The following is a 20,607-nucleotide window of genomic DNA, read 5'->3' on the forward strand; positions in this document are numbered from 1 at the left end:
ACAGAAGTGGAAAGCCTTACTTATCACAATTTATTATATGTTTCATGCCCATGGTAATTACTTTTATAATGCCACTCATGAATAAATTGATCAGATTAGGATGAATCACCTGACTGACCAACAGCTATTGGAATGATCCTCCATGGGTGACCTGGTGGAATTATTACAAAATGTGGCAGGATAGACCTGCCCAGCCACCGCAGCAGTTGTTCATTTGTAATGCTGCCTTAAGGAGATAAGGAGATGAGAACAAATTGTTCCAGCAGCTCAGCCTGCCCTGCCAATAGTTCAGAGGAGGAGTTGCCAGTGGGGCTGGAGACCTATGGGAACCTGGAACTTGTTTTCACAGTGGTGTCAGCCATGATGATCGGCCTGCTAATGTTCTCCTTGAGATGCTCTGTGGAGATCTGGAGACTCTGGTCACACATCAGGGGATCCTGGGGCATTGCTGTGCGACTGCTCTGCCAGTTTGGGCTCATGCCTCTTGCTGCCTATCTCCTGGTCATCAGCTTCTCTCTAAAGCCAGTCCAAGCTATGGTTATCCTCATCGTGGGGTGCTGCCCAGGGGGAACCATCTCAAACATTTTCACCTACTGGGTTGATGGAGATATGGATCTCAGGTAAGTTACACAAGGGAAGCTCAGCTGTCTTCCCCTGATAGCACTCTGCCTGGGGTGGGGGTGGGGCGGGGGAACTGACACCTTCGTGTTAAAAACTCTGCCAATCTAGGTAGAGATTCCAGTGAGAAACATGTTACAGAGACTTGTTCATTCCCAGAAGGACTTTTCTTTTCTGAGCTTAGAATTTACTTTGCTGTGATTGTCCTCTGTTTTACTGGCAACTGCTTTTCTGAATAGTGGGGTTTGGTTAATATGCAACAGTGAAGACAAGTCTTCTTCCTCACCCAGTGGCCCTTCCTAGGCATGAACTCATTCTCACCCACACTGATGACTTTAGCAACAGTCCTGGTTGCACAGTCTCCCAGGGCAGAAGCCCAGGAAGCTAAGGATGGTAGCTACTAAGGATAGTAGCTATAGTAGCTAAGGATAGTAGCTAAGGTTGGCAGCTATTGTAGTGGTGGTGGTGGCAGCGGCATAACCAGAATGAGAGCCTCATGGCTCAAATCAGCAAGTGATGCCTGAACACCTACTTTATGAGATCAGTGTTGTGGGGAACTGGATAAGGGAGCTTTAGTGGTATGCGATAGATGCATCCTGTTTTAAGTGGCCTATTGAGTTGACTTGGGGAACAACATAAAGACTTATGACTAAAACTGTTCTTTCTTGTTGCTTTGCAGATCTTTAACATTCATTACTAGAATCTCACTCCTTTCATTTAAGCCAGTGACCTTATTTCCAATTATGGTGTAGATAAATACCTCTGGGAAACATTAACCTTTATCATTCATTTACATTTTAATAAGATTGAGTTAATCACATGTATTTTGCAGTACTTGTTTTGGTGGGAAAAAAGGGCATTTGAATAAATAGAGGAGTCACAATTGGAGAAAATGACAGGGCTAAAAACAGTGGTCTTTCTAGAATCTTTGCTTACTTCCAAACAAACTCTTTCACATTTTGCCCAGGGGAAGAACTACTTACAAGTTTAAATCTTTGTTCAATCTGTATCTCATTTGGTTGAGATTTATTACACAATGAATGAATGAATCAGAGGTGCTGACTGTGCTGGGAGTTGATGTTACTGACTCAGCTGCAGATATGGGTTTCTAGTTTCCTGCATGTGCTGAATGTTCAGCATATGGAACTTATTTCACCTATTAATTTGAATAGGTTCGTGCCAAGCAGGCCAATAATTGATTTTCATATGGCTATGTTTTTAGTTACCCACTTATCAAAGATTTGAAATGAATCACTTGCATTGCTAATTAAAAAACCTCCCTAATATGCACTGCTAATTCAAATTCAGTAAAGTTGACCATTAACATAATAATTAGGAAATGATAAATATTCTTTACACAAAGTCCACATAACGGTGATAAATTCTAGGGCCTGAAAGTTTTGGGAAAAAAGAAGGAAACACATTTATTAAGTACCCGGATAGTCAGGGGGGTTATGCTTTCATGTATTTTCTTTCTCTTCTTTCTTGGCTCTCAAAATAACCTTGTAACTGACCTTTTATTATTCTGAATTTTACAGCTGAGAAAATTGTGTGTCAGATTGGTTAAGTATGTTGCCAAATCCTACAAATGGGTATGGCAGAACTCAGATTTAAAGGCACATCTGTTTCTCATCAGTCAGCAATTTAGGTACTTTCTTCAATGCCATTTATTAACACAACTAGATCTTCTGAGTAGGAACATTACTCTTTAAACAGTGTTCTCAAACACTTCTCTTCTGGGAAAGAGAACATTTATTACCTTCATCTCTTATTAGCCAAAATTATAATAAAAACACCAATTAATAGGAAGTCTATAAAAGATAAAGCTCATTTTACTTCCCTTAATTAGCTTTTAACTTTGGTCAAATTATTTAACCTATAAGCCTCATTTGTAAAACAGGGTTAAAATTACCTGTTCCTCACAAGGATGTATTTTAAAGGGGAAAGATATATGCAGAATGCCAGGCACAGAGTAGGTATGTAGTAAATATTAGCTACTTTCCGATTTTTCTTAAAAATTTTGATTTTGAGTCTCACAAACAAAAACAAGCATAAAATTTAAATTCTAAGAAATGAAAATTGAAAATGGGGACTAAATATTAGATTTTCAAAAGCTTATAGATACAAGAGTAATATATCTTAATTCTCAGTAAAAATTGCAAATAGGAAATTCAATAGTATCGAGTGAAACAATATCCAAGTTCATTATGTTTTTCTTACTTAATTACCAGCAAAGAAAACTTTTAAGCAAAACTCAGTAGACAGTCATTGATAGAAATTCTGTTTTTCATACTGGAAAAAATCCAACAACATTTAGTAAAACGCCTTCATTTTACAAATGTGGAAATTTAGATTTAGCGCTCTTGAGATGAGCACTAAATCTAAGTGTGTCTCTCATGCCTTAACTCTGTGCTTCATTCAATCTACTTGCAGTTCTCCATGCATTCACACCAACCAAGGTGTTTCAGAATGAACATGTATGAACCAGTTTCTGCATTCTGAGTATCTGATGCTGACACCAGTCATCCTCCCAGTCACCTGGGCTCATCATCTTAGCAGTCCTACACCCCCACCCCGTGATTCCCTTCATGCTTCATTTTCTTTAGTCAGTTCTCTGGCTAGTACTGTAGCCCACCCTCTTGATGTCACCCATAGCTATTTCTTCCTATCTGTCCACTGCTATCACCTCAGGTCAGGCACCACAATTTCTTTCTTGGCCAATTGAAGTATCTTCGCAATGTTCTCTCTCCCTTCAGTCTTTCCTTCATGGTTTTGTAGTAAGTGGATAAAGCAGGCTCTGGGGTCAGGCTGCCTGTCTTTATATCCTGACTTGGGACCTCTTTTCTGTAACTGCAAATCATAGTACTTCCTGTATGGTGTTGTGAGGAGAAAAGGAACGTTATTATATGTGTAAAGGCTTCTCAACCTGCTAAATTGGGTAGAACCTAAGCTGGGTCTAACCAACTCCTGCAAGTTTATTTACCATTAACCCCTTAAGCACAACTGGTCTTTGGTCAAAATGGGCTATTAACTGTTCTTTTTTTTTTTTAATAGATTTTAGTTTTATTTATTTATTTCGGCTGCACTGGGTCTTAGTTGTGGCACGTGGGATCTTTGTTACGGCAAGTGTGGGATCTAGTTCCCTGACCAAAGATTGAACCCAGGCTCCCTGCATTGGGAGTGCAGAATCTTACACACTGGACCACCAGGGAAGTCCCTATTAACTGTTTTTAAACATACCCAGCACTTTTCCAACTTTCTTTTGCTCATTGTCCTCACAGCCTGCAATGACAAGTGGCCTGATCTGTCTCCTCCAATCATCCTTCAATATAACTGTTCTGGAAAGCAGTTGGCCACATGTATGAAGAGCCTTAAAATTATCCTGCCTGTGGACTGAGCTCTGCTGATATTGGCAGGGCTCTCTCACATGTCCAGGACTGGCTAAATGTAGACTGATCTTGGATGGCCTCAGCTGGGACAACTGGACTCTCCTCCATGTGTTCTCTCATTCTCTGGCAGGCTAGCCTAGACCTAACCAAATGACAGTGTCTGGGAAGCTTATAAGTTCTCTTGAGGCCTGAGCTTGAAGGCATTTCATATCACTTCCACCACATTCCAGTGGCTAATGCAGATTGCAAGGCAAGCCCAGTTACAAGGACTGGAGAAGTAGATTCTGCCTCTAAATGGGATGAACTGCAGTCATAGTGCAGAGGGCATGGAAAAGTGAAGGGAAAGGAACTGGGGACATTTTTTTCAATCTACTATACTAAGGATGGACAGAATGCTTGCCTTGGACAGGAGGACATGAAAACTGAGATCTGGCAGTACAGTGTCATAGTTAAGTGCACCAGAAAGTAGATCCATCACTTACTAACTGGGTCATCTCAGCAGGTTATGTAAATTCTCTATGCTTTAGTTTCCTCACTTCTAAAACTTTTACAGGTTATGTAAATTGTCTGTGCTTTAGTTTCCTCACTTCCTTACTTCTATGTAAATTCTCTATGCTTTAGTTTCCTCACTTCTAAATTCTCTGTGCTTTAATTTCCTCACTTCCTTACTTCTATGTAAATTCTCTATGCTTTAGTTTCCTCACTTCTAAATTCTCTGTGCTTTAGTTTCCTCACTTCCTCACTTTAGTTTCCTCACTTCTGGGTTGTTGTAAGGATTGAATGAGTTAATTATATAAAGTGCTTAGAGTCTTACTGGCACAAAATTCTCTATGAGTTATTATTATAGGGGTCAGGCAAAAGAGCACTGTGTCAGGGGTCTGTGTTTTAGTCTCTGCTCAAGAAACCCTATGCCTTTGAGCAATTTACCTTTCTGCACCTTTGTACTCATTTGTAAAATCATTGGGTTAGACTTTCTGAGGTCCCTTTTTTTTTTCTTTTCTTTTCCATTATGGTTTATTACAGGATATTGAATATAGTTCCCTGTGCCATACAGTACGACCTTATTGTTTATCTATTCTACATATAATACTTTGCATCTGCTAATCCCAAACTCCCAATCTATCCTCCCCTGCCCGCTTGCCCCTTGGCAATCACAAGTCTGTTCTCTATGTCTGTGAGTCTGTTTATTTCATAGATAAGTTCATTTGTGTCATATGAGGTCCTTTTTTATATTGTGGTAAAATACATATAACATAGCATTTACCATTTTAACATTTTTAAGTGTACAGTTCAGTGGCATTAAATACTTTCACATTGCTGTACAATCAACACCACCATCCATCTTTAGAACTTTTTCATCTTCCCAAATTGAAACTCTGTATCCATTAAACAATAATTCCTCCTTCTCTTCAGGCTCTGGCAACTGCTCTTCTACTTTCTGTTTCTATGAATTTGACTACTTTAGGTATCTCATATTAGTGAAATCATAAAACACTTGTCCTTTTGTGTCTGGCTTATTTCACTTAGCATAATGTCTTCAAAGTGCACCTATATTGTAGCTTGTGTCAGAATTTCCTTTCTTTTTAAGGCTGAATAATAATCCATTGTTATAAGACATTTTGTTTATCCATTCATCCATTGATGGACCCTTGTGTTGTTTCTACATTTTGGCTACTGTAAGTAATGCTGCCATGAACATGGGTGTGCAAATATCAGTTGGAGTCATTGCTTTCAATTCTTTTGGGTATAAACCAGAAATGGATCTGAGGCTCTTTTAAGTATTTTGTGACAATAGGAAAAGAAAAGCAAATTATAAAGTCTAAGCATCCCCCCTCCCACCCCAGTTTTTAGTGTTTCTTCTGAAACTATTCAACAGAGATGCCTCTCCTCTGTCCTATAGCACTAAATATGCAATGCTTTCTTGTCATCTATCGGAGGACACTGCAGTAGCTGGGCTACTTTCAGCCTCACTAGGTCTCTGAGCTCCTCCAGGGCTTGTTCCTCTGCATGCTTAGTGCTAGCCTGGTGGTGCCAGGTGCTTGATAGACGAGAGTGAATGACTGAAGGAAGTTTCTGATTGCCTGTGTGTTACAAAAGCTTCTCTTGAAATGCAATCAGTTTATTGGTACAACTCAGGACAGTTCGCACTGTCTTTAGTTTGATAACTTTTTTTTTTGGCCATACTTTGCGGCTTGCAGGATCTCAGTTCCCCAACCAGGGATTAAATCTGGCCCCAACACTGAAAGCCTGGAATCCTAACACTAGGCCACCAGGGAACTCTAGTTTGATAACTTTTGATATGTGAGGTCTATTCATCCCTCAGGACATGTTTGTGTCCTCAGCAGCAGAGAAAAACCACTGGTGGTGGTAGAGCCTGAGGGATTCAGTGGCCAATTTTTATTTTTTTATTTTTTTTTTTTTTTGCGGTATGCGGGCCTCTCACATTTGTGGCCTCTCCCGTTGCAAAGCACAGACTCCGGATGCGCAGGCCCCGCGGCCATGGCTCACGGGCCCAGCCGCTCCCACGAACCCGTGTCCCCTGCATCGGCAGGCGCACTCTCAACCAGTGCACCACCAGGGAAGCCTCAGTGGCCAATTTTGACTTTTGAACTTTAAAGGAGCTCCTGATCCTCAGCAGAAATCCTAAAAATAGGACTTTAGATTCTTCAGGTCTGTCTGATAGGGGCTGGTGGAGAACTGAAGATCATCTTGTGAGACAGAACTTAGACTGAATCCATGTGACTTAGTGTGTTTCTATAATGCTATGCACCTTGTCTATAAAATGAAAATAATACCCACACATAGGGTTATTTTTTAGACGAAAAGAGAAAATGTATGTAATGAGGTCTGATACTTAGCAGGTGGTACTCAATAAATGCTGGTTACTGTTCTTGAGAAGTAGCAGACAGGAGTAACATTTATATTTGGGGGTGGAAAACCTGGCCTTGAATTCTTCTGTAGGACCAAGTCTGTTGATCTGATCTTATAGCATATTCTGTGTCCATCTGACTAGCTAGATAATTTTAAAGTTTTTTTTTCAGTGGGGAAGCAAGTGTGTACTTTCATAATTTTGAGTGTCAGAGTTCCTGAGTTTATTGGTTTCAAACTAAAATAACATGTATATAATTTAAATCCCAATTGCAAAATGGTATACTCATGAACACTACATTTTAATGTAATGCATATATGTATAATTTTCATATTTTAAAGGAGGTTCAGGATTTCTAAGTTTGTCCATACTTGCTGAATCTGTCTCATTATTCTCTGTATTAGTTTGCAGATGGTGATGCCATTCTTCTAAGTGCAAGTGGAATCTTGTTATATTGACGTTAGATTTTGCCAACAATTTTCCTATATGTGAACAGCCAAGAGACCCAGTTGACCACATCCTCTGTTTATGCTACATTGGAATTTCATGGCAGTAAAACAAAAGGTGTGATTATCCAATGCACTCCGGCACATTCAATGTGTGCTTTTCCAGCTTTGTTGGTATCTATAACTGTCAGCAGAGCACCAGGGTCATCTGTTGCCTTCCTTGACCATTACTGTGAATGTTATGGGTATGAAGTTGTATAAAAGATGGAAGTAGTAACCTGTGTAATCAAGGATATAGAATCAGTCTGATATAATCTTACACTTTGCTTCCCACAGTCATGAATCTTACCTTTCTAGTGTTTGAGCCAAAGCCATACAGGAGGAAAATTCTCTGCTAGTTCAACAGAAGTTCAAGATCAAAGTGATGTAATATGGAATTCCTTTCAGGATGTGGTGATATGAAGAGCCAGGAATGTAGCACTATCATAGACTAGGAACTTGGAGAAGCATTCCAGACACACTCTTCATGGATACAGAGGTTTGAGAGCTGTGGCAAGCTGCTTTTCTTCCTTCACCTGCTCTCTAGTTAGGAGGAAGACTTGCTCAAAGTAAACATTGAGATAAGATAAGAATTTTAAATCTCATATGGAGTAAAATATGTGCAAGAACTGCTCAGAAAAGCTTGAAAAGAAAGACTTACGTGGAAGTGTCTGCTCTGTCGTATATAAAAATACACTATGAAAACACCGTAATTAAAAGTCTGGTATTTGCTTAGGAAAAAATGACATTTTGAACATACTTGAACATATATTTAATGTATAATGAAGCTGGCATTTCAGTTTAGTGGAAAAGTGTTTATCTGGAAAATTTAACACACTTGCCTCTCAATATAGAAGACAATAGATTAGTTTCATACCTTACCCAATATAAAATATAGATTTTAGATAGGTTAAAGATATAAATGTAAAATATAAACCTATGAAAAAGTAAAAAGTGGTGGTAATATTTGAATAACCTCAGGAGAGGGGAGAATGTTTAACAAGACAAGGAACTCAGAAGCCAGGAAAAAAAAATGGACAGATGGACAGATTTGACTATCTCAGAGTTATTTACTATGACAGAAGTCATAAGCATAGTAAAAATATAGAATAAACTTGGCAAAAATATTTGTATTACATTTGATTATATGTACCCTAATTTTAAAGCAGCTCCTACAAGTTGAGAAAATAATCAGACAAGCAAGGCCGTTGAGAGGGGGTATCCAAGAGTTTAGTAAACATAAAAGAAAGCACAACCTTGTAGAGAGTCAGGTGCATAACAAAAGAAGAGTGAGATGCAGTTTTGAATGTTTTCATGAGAATTAAAAGGCATTGATGGCCTCCGGTGTAGGCAAGATTGTGAAATACAGCAAGCTTTTTTTAAAGGAATCGGTAGTATCTATTAAAATAAAAACACAGACTCTTGACACAGTGATTCCACTTTGGAGAATATATTCTACAGAAAGAAAAGAATTATTTAAAGTGAAATATATGTAAGAATGTTTATTATAACATTATTTATAACGGAAGAAATCTCAATTTTTTCATCATTAATGGAGTGATTGAAGAAATTACGGCATATTTATATTGTACTTGCAGTTCTTTAAAAAATATAAATTTGTTATATCTTTTGTCCTGAAAAATGCCTATGAGATTAAGTGGAGAAAAAAAACAAAGGCAGCAAAGCTGCAGAGTAAGTTGTATCATGTGATTTTTTAAAAAGAAAGCAACAAAGAATAAGCCTCTATTCCCTGAACAAGCAGCTATGAAACAGGATTGTTCAAATGAAAACAAAGAGGAAAAGGGATATATACAAATACTTGTGAATTACCTAAGTCTGCTTTTCTGAAGTGGTCACCAATCAGTTTAATATTTGACAGTGCGTCTTTGGGCTGGATTCCCAGATGGGCGATTGTTGGGTCAAAGAATTCAGCCCCTCCAGGGCTTGTGCCATTTTGCATTTTCACCAGCAATGACTGAGAGTAGAGAAGGAGTATTTTCAATATCATTGAAGTATAATGGTTACTGCTTTGCTGGGAGTATAAAGATTCTTCTGATAGAAAATGTCAAAGTTATCACAGACAGATTATTTTATAGCCAGGGTAATTAGGTGGAAACATTGGTGATTCATATTATGAGGAAGAATGATGTTTGACTTGCAGGCCTGATCAAGTGCTGGGGGACATTTGTTGTCTCTGGAGCAGACCTTAGTCCTACGAAGGGTCTCCTTCCCCTCCTTGGTGGTCTGGTAGGTAGTGAGCCTCAGTCTTTCAGCCATTTGCACCATAAACACAGGTTGGGCATATACTATGTGCAAGGCAGTCTGTTGTGAGAAGTTAAACAATGAATATTAAAACATTCCCAGACTCTTGAAGCCTAGTGTTGAAGGGAAAAAACTCTTGCTTTACCCCTGGGTTGTGTTGTATGATGTTCCCTGTGCCTCGCCTCATCTGTAGAGCAACATTAATCGTGTCTATAAACAGTTTGTATATGCTTAAACAGATTGTGTAATTTTCGCAGTGATTTAAAGATAAAGTATATTGTTGGCCTGAAGAATATCTCATTTCCATTTACCTTATTTCCCTTAATTTTACTGATTGATTTTGTTGCTGGTTTTATCAAATAGGGGCAAAATCATATAAGGAAGAAAATCAATTTCTGGTTGTCAGGGGCTGGGGGAAGAAGGTTATGGGGAGGGACTGCTAATGGGGCGGAGCTTCTTTTTGGGGTGATGAAAAGATTCTGGAAATAGAATAGTATAGTCACATATACTAAAATATACTTTAAAGTGAATGAATTTTATCATCTATGAATTATATATCAATAAAGGAGAACTGTATAAGGAAAAATGTGAATCTTATAGTGACTAGCAGAATGTTTAGGACAAGTAAATCCTCATAAAATATGAGTTAATTGATAGATGGCAAGACCTGCAGGAAGTTTTTTTCTAGACCACAAATACAGTCATCATTTGTTGAATAATAAAATGGGAGGGAGTTTCAAGTAACTTACCCTACATAATCTCTAAGAAGTTGTACCCCAGAAGTTGTTTTTATAAGGACTAAATTCTTCACTTCAAACTCTCCGTCTTAAGCATCTACTTTAATTTTACTTTCAGCATCAGTATGACAACCTGTTCCACAGTGGCTGCCCTGAGAATGATGACACTCTGCCTTTATCTCCACACCTTGTCCTGGAATCTTGAGCAGAATCTCACCATTTCATATCAAAACATAGGTCTGTATTGGGCTTGTGACATGAAATAGTAATAGTAATGGTGATGGTAATAATAATAGCTGTTGTTTACTATGTGTCTCCTTTATACAGAGGTTTTAATATATTATCTAATTTAATTTTCCATATAACCTTACAGTATAGATTCTATTACCAGTTCCATATCCTGCATTTTCAGAATTAGGGAGGTGAAGTAACTCATCCAAGGTCATGCAGCTGGTAAGTGCAGACTAGAATTCTGTCTCATGAATCTGACTGCCAAGTCCAAGCTCTGAACCCCTACAAGTGTTCACTTTTGAAAACAAAGCCATAAAACTTACTTATTAAAAAAACAAATAACCCTTATATAATTCACTAGAAAGCAATTAGACTCATCATGACCCACAGGTTAACTGAATCACAGTGGCTCTAATGAGAACTTAGTTCCCTCAGCTCCACCTTTTACATCACCTGTGAGCCTTGATTTCTTTACTGATCAACATAATGATTCTTATTGAGTATTAAAAGCATATCCACATGTCATAACCACACCCATATCTCTTTCATTATCTCCCTAAACTCTGAGAGCTCTGTGGACTTACTAGGCTTGGAAGAAAAACTTGGTGAGATGATATGTCTATTCTGGTTTGATCAGATTCTTTGGAGAACTGGTAGAAACTATGATTCTTAAACTCCAAAATGTCAATCTGGAGTCTCAAGTAATTACTTGCAGAGCTTACAGCCCATGGCCCATAGTTCAGAACCATGAATAGAGCCATGTCCTGATAACAGCTGAAGCCCATTGAATTTGTAAAGTTTGAGTGAAATTTTAATTTAGAAATCATGATTTTATGTGCAACTTTGTCTCATCACTAAGTTATTACCATATTCTGTTTTAATAATATACTCTAAAAGTCACTTGTTAACAATTAAAGCCCCAAATATGAGCAACTCATATGACTTTGGAGCTAGTATTGCAAGTGAGCAGGTTTGGAAAGTGGCACTGGAAAATGTCAGTGTATGGATCCTATTGGCAAGTAGACTTCTGCTCTGTTGAGCCTGTCTTTATTCACTTATGTTAATTAAAAGATGTATTTCTTTACCTGCCTTTGGGTTACCTGGCTACAGTTGGAAATATGAGAACTTGCTTTGGTTTCTGTAGCAAATGCCGTCTTTGTCTTGTAATAGATACTCTTTATTTTGCGAAGCAAATCACCTGTTGGCTTCAAATAGAAAAATAATAGCTATAGTTGTAGAGTGGTAACCCCATACATAGCAACCAGAGAATTTTGCAGACATAAAAGGGTCCTCCTTTTTTCTAATCCTTACATTTTCAGTTGTGTCTAAAATTCCATATGATTGTTGAGAAATTCTGAAGAAATGATAGACTGTGTGTGATGGCATTCAGTGGTATCATATACCCTTCAAAGATTGTCTTATAAAGATTTAAAAAATTATTTTGGAGGTGGATGCAGAAATAAAATGCCTCTTTAATTAAAGCTTTTATCTAATTGAAATAGACAAATTGTTGAGGACTGGGCAGTCAGGATGAGAGGGGATACCATCTGACAGATTTTTCTTCTCTTCAGGAGTTATCCTTGTGTGCCTGACCATTCCTGTGGCCCTCAGTGTCTATGTGAATTATAGGTGGCCAAAACGATCCAAAATTATTCTTAAGGTAAGCAACTCCATGGGAGAGTTAGCACATTTCAGAATCAGAGACTTGACAAATAGACATAGGCAATGACCAGAACAAATGGGCCAGTCAAATACAACCCCAAATCTAGCACTGTTTTCTTTATATGTCCTGCATTTTTTGATCCAACCACCATATTTCCTCCACACTAAGCCTTGCTCCACTCCCACAGGACCCTACACTGAGGCTTATGACACCCTGCAGCCCATGGAACTCATGCTTTAGTGACAGAAAAGCTTAGGCCTGTGTGTGGCCAAAGAGCACCAATTTGTTCACAAGGATTCACACCGGCACTCTCAAGTGAAGGCTGTCCAAGTCTGCATGAAATGGGGCCCAGCATTTAGGACTGTGGCTGCTTTCCTGGAACAGCAGGATGAAGGGATGTCTTTTGGAAGCATTCCTGGGGGAGCCTCTAAAGATGGAGTTTGTACACACGAGCAAGGGCTGCTGACCACACGAATAACTGTCAAAATGAAATCATCCAGAACACACTAAGGAGTCTGGCCCTGGAATGATGGGAGATGGAACCCCCTACCTCCTCTTAACTTTACAGGGTTGTCTTTTATCTGCTAGAAAACAAGCCAATGTCCTTGTTAAATGGCTTTTAAAATGATGTAGCTCGAGAGGAGGCATTCTCAACAATGGTGTCCATCTCCTATAGGGTTTGTCCATTTTTCCAATTATGCATTGTTTTAGATGATACATAGTTTTATTACATATGTCTTTCATGAAGATTTAAAAAATGTTTTTATTTTTACATTTATAAAGAAAGACATTTGGAGCTAATTGGAGGTTCAGCAAATAAATCTCAGTTTATTTTAGTTGGGGATTTATGGTTTGGTTCAGTTTAAGCTCCTGATGTTTGGCTCTACCTGACAAAACATGCCACTCCATTTGCCTGCACGAATAGATGCTGCTTCCCCACCTGGGCACAAGACTGAAAAACACTCGCTATTCCTCCAGTGAGATGGAGAATGGGAGGAAGGGTTGACAAGCAGACAAATCAGTTGAGCACAGGGAGCTGGAGGAAGGCTTAGATGCTGTGCGTTCAGATTGCACATGGTGACTTTACTGTTATTTCAGTAGGAGAAAATTTCCACCTTGGCAGCATGTGGTTATAATTTTGTTTACAAAACAAGGGGAGAGAGTATGATCATGGGAACCTCTTACTTTTTAAGTACTCTATCTTGCATTGCTTTATAAAAAAGGCATCTACCAAAAAAATTATGATTTGGGTGTTTCCATATCCTCTACTAGGCCATCATTGTCAATGGAGAAATCAGATAAATTTTCTGTATGTCTGTAAAGAGTAAATGAAAACCATAGGCAAATTGAAAACCATTTGGCTATTCCCTAGGCGCTGTGGCAGAAAATATTTAGTTATATGTATAAACAATCTAGAGCACCTTAGTTAAAACTAGAACACTTTTATCATTATTTTGGGATGTCTTCATTTTCTGTTCCTAGTCCTCTTTTAATTTTAGATCTGATTTATTTTTGGAATCAGTTGCTTTTGGTAAATTTTAAACTTTGAAATCCCTTTCTTGGTAGAAAGTTAAAGGAGGATTTTTACAATCAGAGGCCTTTGTGTGTTCCAGCATCTTTCTGTTAGGCAGAGACCCAGTCTTTCCCTATATTTGAGCAGTAAAAATGATCCCAGAACACATCTATGGTACATTGGGTTGTTTTTATTTTGTTTTGGTTCCCCATGACTGTCTTCTTCCATACCCTGAATTACTTCAAATCAAGGTTGATGCTGAACTGGGTGAATAGTTTACTGTTTACATGATGTGAATGGGAGCTTGCCAACATCTTGATTTTCTCCCAGATATTCTGGGTCTTGCTTCCTCTCTCTCTGATTTAAAACTCAGACCACTGGGAAAATTTTTGGTTGATTTTTTTTTGTTTCTGTTAACAAAAGTAAGAGATAGTCTTCACTTGGAGGAGAGAAGAACAGGGACCAAAGCAGTAAGAAGTTGTTGGTGTTTGAAGGGGTGGTGGGACGAGAGTGGAGGATGGTCAGGCAGGGCAGATCTCACACAAGAGGTTACCAGCACAGGGCCTGTGAGGTTGTGTTAGAGGTGTTGGACGCTTATTATCAGATTTTTCACTTATTTCACAAATTTGTCCTATCCACGAAAAACTCCACTACCCAATCCCTCTGGCAAAATCCTCCCCTTGAAGGGAATAGATTCTGATCATAAAATAAGAAGACTTAGATTTGTGCAAGTCACTTGACCACTTCGGACCTCAGTGCGGTATTGACATGAGGATATATGTATAGATTGATGGAAAAGAATTGAGACTCTGGAAATAAAGAAAAATATATTTATGGACAATTGATTGTCATCAAATGTGCCAAGAACAGTCAATGGAGAAATAATAATATATTATAATAATAGTACTTTTAATATAGTAATTCATACTTTGGATGAGGTCCAGGCACCTGTACTCTTCTAGGAAAAGAAGTTTCACTATGTTTTGTTTCATGCCTCTCAATTTATTTCAACCTTTTTTTCTTATTATAAATACAACATATGTTCACTGTAGAAATTTTTAAAACTTAGAAAATTCTGAAGAAAAAAAAATTATCTGTAAGCCCATCCAAAAAAAATGTTCTGATATTTGACAGAACTCTGAGAGAGTTGCACAACTCTAAATATACTAAAACCGCTAGGTTGTGTACTTTAAGAATGGAGAATTTTATGTTTATCTCAATAAAGCTGTTATATAAAAAGCTATTTTAAAGTGTCAAAACTGCTCTTCATGGATTTAGGGAGATTTTCATTGTTATATAAATGTGTGAAACTAGATTCAGCAGAGTTCTTTCATAATTACTCTGCATATACAAAAAAATAAAAAACTGCAGCCTGTGATCATTTCAAAATCTTTTTATATTCAGATACTGAGCCTTCATAAGGGTTGACTACCTCAGATTTGCTGCACTCATTGTGGATCACAACTTCTAGATAAGAAGTTTACAGCTATTGTGTCGAAGTGAAATTTGAAACTAGCTCTACTGGATTCCTATCAGAAATCCTGCAGAAAGTCAGACATCTTGGCTCTGATCTGCTATAAAAGATGTAAATTTAAGTGACCTTAATTAATTATCCTGTCCTGTGCTCCATCCCTAAGGAATACTCGGTAGTGGGCATTGGCTTTATTAGACTTCTTGGACCATGCCACTCTCAAAAGAACTGATGTGTTCAGATAATCTGCGTAGGGTTGTGATTCATAATTTAAACTTTGAGTTGTCTCCTGAGGTAACCACAAATTATATTCAACCAAACTTGAGTCCACCAAGTGGGAAAAGGGGTTGGGGAGGAAATAATCTTTTTTCTTTTCGCAATTTTTTTATTTGGGTAGTGCTTTTCTGTGTTCCATGTTAAGGCTTTTTTTTTTTCTTTGACTTGGAATAGTTTTTGGCAGAGCATATTGCTTAGTTAAGTAACATGAAATATGCATTGGAATTATGAAATGCCTCATGAGTTTGCCAATCTCTAGAGTGGAACCAAACAGCCTTTGATGTAAAGGCTACCCAGGATTACTGAAAAGTCTTTCCATCTAATGAGATAGTCTGGCAGTTTCCTAGTTCTTTATTTTGGTTCAGTAGAAATATTTCAAAGTGTCATGTGACCACTTGATTCAGAGTCTGGGTTTGTCCATAATAAATCCGTTTGTCAAATGTAGGAGTTGCAGACTTGCTACTGGCAAGGGCGAAGCAAATGGGTAAGCAAAACTATCCTGATGTGGGAATGTTTTCCTCTAGGAGTTCAGTCTTGATAAAAGTGTCAATACTACTCCTAGGAGGGTTACAGAATCACCTGACAGGACCTGCAAACCACATCTAGGCAATAATGTTGGCATTATTTGAGGTGACAGGGAGGATGCCTACGTTCTGATATATTTGGGTGAGTAGTTGAGCCAGCCAAGGAGAGGTTGGATGATTGAGAAACAAAGCATTCTTGGTTAATATGAAGACTTCATTTGACAACCAAAACTCTTAATAATGTCTTGGACTTTGAGCCACATATTTCCCCTGAAAAGTATGCTTTTTTTTCCAGCAAAATTTTGTTGGGGTTTATGTTATTGAGGAATGAACTGAGATGAATATGTGGAACTGGTATTTAATGGCATACTATGCTAGAAATCTGAAGACCTGCAGAGATTTAAAAATTCCAACCCTTGTTGTATCTTTTTTAAGAACATTGTGATATTGTCAAAATGCACATGAATGAAATTTAAACATGCTGTATGATGGGTGGATAAGGCTGTCCATTGTACCATTTCTTTGTTTGAATTCTCAGGCATGGTTTGGCAGTGCAAACACTCTTTAAATTAACAAATTCAATACACAATAAATATATGCATTAAAAAATTGTGGAGTAGGAGTAGATCTAACCATCTGAAAGATCTAATCATTTGAAAGATTAATAATACTGGGTAAACTATGGCAAATCTGATTTTATGAAACAAAAAAAAAGTAAAAGTCCCACACAATAGAAACAAAATGAACATAAAAACATTGCAAGAATAGTATTAAATGAAACAATATTCAAATCAGACCAACAAACTTTGAATCAAAGATTTATTTCCAGTTCCCTTTAAAACGGGGCCTAACAGTTAATTTTTTAAAGCATTTTAAAAAAGAAATGGATACTTCCTAAATTTGGCAAAATGTTAAAAAATATATATCTCTAAGAAGATACCAGGAAATAAATTTTACAAATATAAAATTGCTTTCAAGCTAAGTGGAGAACAACAATTCTGGGAAATTTCACTCATTAACAAAGACGTAATAAACTGTAAATAATGTTATGGACAGCAAAGTGTTAACAGCTTGTTTTAACATAAAACCTCACGAACAAATAGAATTTGTTTTGAGAAAACAGTGAAGTGTTCGACACCGCAAAATTGAGCATAGTTATTCCATCCACTGAAAGGATAACGTAGAAATAAGCGGGAGAAGTTGTAGTCAGAGTAAGTTTTCACGGTACTTTGTTTTTTGCCTTTTTTTTTTTTTTCTATTAAGAATCCAATCTGCAGTTTGCAGAAATGGAATAATAAACGTGCGCATGGAAAGTTGGTCGTGAGTGAAATACTGTGCATGAACGTAAATAATTTATATTCTATCATGGTTCCAGGTTTGTAAAACTCCTGCAACGGGTTCTTTTCCCATAAATCCTGGCCTGTCACAGATAACTCGGTAAGGGTCTAGAGGAACTCCGTTTTGGCAAACGCATTAACGTCGCTGTGGCTTACACTGGTAAAGTAAGGGAGGAGCATTTAGGCTGCAGTTGCAGAGTTCAGCCACACTGGTGATTTTTCAGATTTTTTTTTTCCTCGCTAATGCGCAGGCGTAACATGCGCAATGGGCACATTAAAAAAAAAGATCCGGTGCCTCTGGTCGTAACTCTATCCCTCTGTTGCATTAAAGAACTACTTAATATCACGCTAGCGGCTATTTTGTAGTGATTTTACGGCGGTGAACTTGCTTCTGCAATCTCAGCTTTTACCTGGCGTTCCGAACGTCGTTCAGGTTTGTAGATAACTGCTGAAGAATCGGTGCGCGGAGTAATACGGCACGCCAAGAGACCGGAAAGGCTGGTGAGTCAAGATGGTGGCTGTAAAACGCCTCCTTGACGATTGGTACGTAGGTACATGCGTTAAAATAACTCTGGAGTTTACTAGAAAATAAAGGCTGTGTGGCACTTACTTTTTATGTAGGAAGGTTCCATGCGCTGTTGAAAAAAATCTGCAAAATCGTATTTTACAGATTACCGTTCGGGCCCGAAATGGAACCGGGGACGGACGACTTCCTACCGCCGCCAGAGTGTCCGGTGTTCGAGCCTAGTTGGGCAGAATTTCGAGACCCCCTTGGCTACATCGCGAAAATCAGGCCCATTGCCGAGAAGTCGGGTATTTGCAAGATTCGCCCACCCGCGGTAAGCCTCTACAGATGAATTTGGCCTGAAGGTGACTTTTGCAGTGACCGCAGGACCACTGTGCTACTTTAACAACGCCTTAGATTCGGAGCCAGTTAATTGAATCCTCCCGGTAGCTCCTAGTTTCTCCCCCTTGTAAATGTTTGACTAAAACGCGCTGGTGTCGGAAAACTAATATCCTATCACTAGACTTCGTGGAGTAACAAAAATTTTATGTGAATAACTAAAAAACCTGAATCGGTACAGATTCTCACGTGTGCCAGTGTTACATACGTCTCTATTATAGGGATATGTGTCTTTTATACTTTCTTTAAATGACATTTAATTCATTCCAAGTTATCTGATATGTAATTGAACCGACGAAAAGTTGCATGAATTTGTGCCACTGGGCGTCCGTTGTTTACATTTTCTCATATGACCTGTGATGTGTATAATAAACATACCTAAAAATCGGAAAGGATATGGAACCCCAACTACCAACTGAAGTACTGTTATTTCACGTAGAGTCTTCTCCTTTGCTTTGGGATACTTAAAACTGCTAATTGAAACTGTTATTTGACTGAATTTTGAATGCAAATTGAAATGAACCTAGGCCATCAGTTTAAACAACTAATATGACATCCAGAGTAGATGTCCACTTACTGCACAGCATGCTGCTCATTAGTCACATGTTGAGCCTGACTCCCAGATTCTCTTTTTTTCTATTTCAATGGTAATACTTTTCTCAGTATAGTAGTTACGCTTCGGTTCATCTTTTCCAGACCACCAAGAGTAGGAAAAGATAATGGTCTAAGTTTGAAAATTAAACAATTTCTTGTTCATAATAGGATTATCTTCATTTCAGTAAGGACCTTTCTCACAACCTTTTTGTCCTTTGTTCTTAAAGTGAACTTTAGGCCTCATTTTGTCAGAATTTGGGACTTTTTTCTTTTGTTTTTGTTTGTTTTCTTTTTTTGGAGGAGACATACCAAGCAGACCTTTGGATTATAAATTTTTTTTTCCCAGTGACCTAGTGTTAAAGATGCAACAGCTTGAGGCTTTTAGAGGCAATAATAATAATAAGTCTTAAAAGTGAGGGATATTAAGATAGAAACCGGTAGTTCTGGTTCTATCTTTATCCTTTGCTATGCCATAATAACCAAGTTCTTTCACTTTCTTTTAGGACTGGCAGCCTCCCTTTGCAGTAGAAGTTGACAACTTCAAATTTACTCCACGCATCCAGAGGCTAAATGAACTAGAGGTATTTCTTTAATATTTAAGTCACCCTCTTAGAGTGGAATCTCAGCTCTAATCTTGTTTTGCTTGTAGTTTGATAACAATGCATTTAAAAGGTTAGGTTTTGAAGTAAATATATTTTGATTGTAACACCAGCTTCATTATTTCCAAGAATATTGATCCTGCAAAAAGTCTTGTGCAGAATGGCAGGACATATAGAGGGTTTAAATTTAGGGAGATGAATCACATATTTTTTTCTGCCATAAATGGGCTAAAACTAGACCTATCAAGAAAATAGAAAGATACTGTCTTTCCCATTTTTTCCCCCATACCTTCGTATTTTATTATTTTGGATTTTCCCTGATTTCTTTAACAAAAACAAAGTACAGAGCAAAAATCTGGCTTTCTGAATTTCTACCTTAAGGCTGGTGGTGTTGGATATATGACTGTATTTAAGAATGGGTTAGAGTAAGTAGGAGAGGAAAATCTTGTTTTTTAAAGTACTCAAGAGTGTCCCTATTCGGTTTAGTATTATTTTTGGAAAGCATATGAATGGTTTGGCATTGTCTGTTAGAAGTTTTGACGGTGGTTGGTGAATAAAAGCTCCAAAATGACTTAGGGTAAGAGAATGATAATTCATAAACTGGTCTCATGTCTTAAGTTTTTGACATGGAAAGGAAAACTACTTTATTCCCTTCAGTTGTGTTTCTGTAGACTCTAGATGGCTATCTGGAGGAAGATACTAGATTGAGCCTAAATACTCTTATTCAGCGTTGATTAAACCCAAAGATAATGCTTTAAACTTAGGCACGAAGTGTTTTGACTTTGAGGCATCACTTTCTGAGTTCCTCCTCTCACATGAAAGAATTAGTTTATTTGAGCTTTTTATGGACACCAGTGGTGTTAAAGGCAATGAAGCCTAGATTCTAGCCTAGTAGAAAACCATAGAAAATACAGAACGATACTTGCTCATCCATTTCATACTGCACCAAAGTTAGGATAAGGAGTAAGACAAACTTATAGGGCTCTCTATTCTCTAGGCTCAGACCAGAGTGAAACTGAATTATTTGGACCAGATTGCAAAATTCTGGGAAATTCAAGGTTCTTCTTTAAAAATTCCCAATGTGGAGCGGAAGATCTTGGACCTCTACAGTCTTAGTAAGGTAAGAGTACTTCTG

The 20,607-nt window shown here is 37.9% G+C and overlaps 2 protein-coding genes across 8 annotated transcripts in view; both read left to right on the forward strand.

Annotated features, from left to right (window-relative positions):
* Positions 1-215: 215 nt before the first annotated feature.
* LOC308609679 (sodium-dependent organic anion transporter-like) lies at positions 216-17,912 on the forward strand (the record flags this gene model as incomplete). Its single annotated transcript, XM_081223393.1, has 4 exons — positions 216-620; positions 10,479-10,597; positions 12,163-12,251; positions 17,817-17,912. Exons 1-4 carry the CDS (start codon positions 244-246, stop codon positions 17,910-17,912), a joined length of 681 nt encoding a protein of 226 aa, XP_081079519.1. The 5' UTR covers positions 216-243.
* The window catches only part of LOC308609613 (lysine-specific demethylase 5C-like), a 45,714-nt gene continuing 42,784 nt past the window's right edge, over positions 17,678-20,607 (forward strand). For all 7 annotated transcript variants that reach the window (XM_081223324.1, XM_081223326.1, XM_081223328.1 and 4 more), the window contains exons 1-4: positions 17,678-17,918; positions 18,046-18,214; positions 19,377-19,454; positions 20,470-20,592. In XM_081223324.1, the coding sequence (XP_081079450.1) occupies positions 18,065-18,214; positions 19,377-19,454; positions 20,470-20,592 (351 nt within the window). In that variant the 5' untranslated portion in view covers positions 17,678-17,918; positions 18,046-18,064. The remainder of the gene's footprint in view (positions 17,919-18,045; positions 18,215-19,376; positions 19,455-20,469; positions 20,593-20,607) is intronic.

The sequence above is a fragment of the Mesoplodon bidens genome (genome assembly GCF_964165515.1).
Source record: "Mesoplodon bidens genome assembly, chromosome: Y".
NCBI classification, from domain to species: Eukaryota; Metazoa; Chordata; class Mammalia; order Artiodactyla; family Ziphiidae; genus Mesoplodon; species Mesoplodon bidens.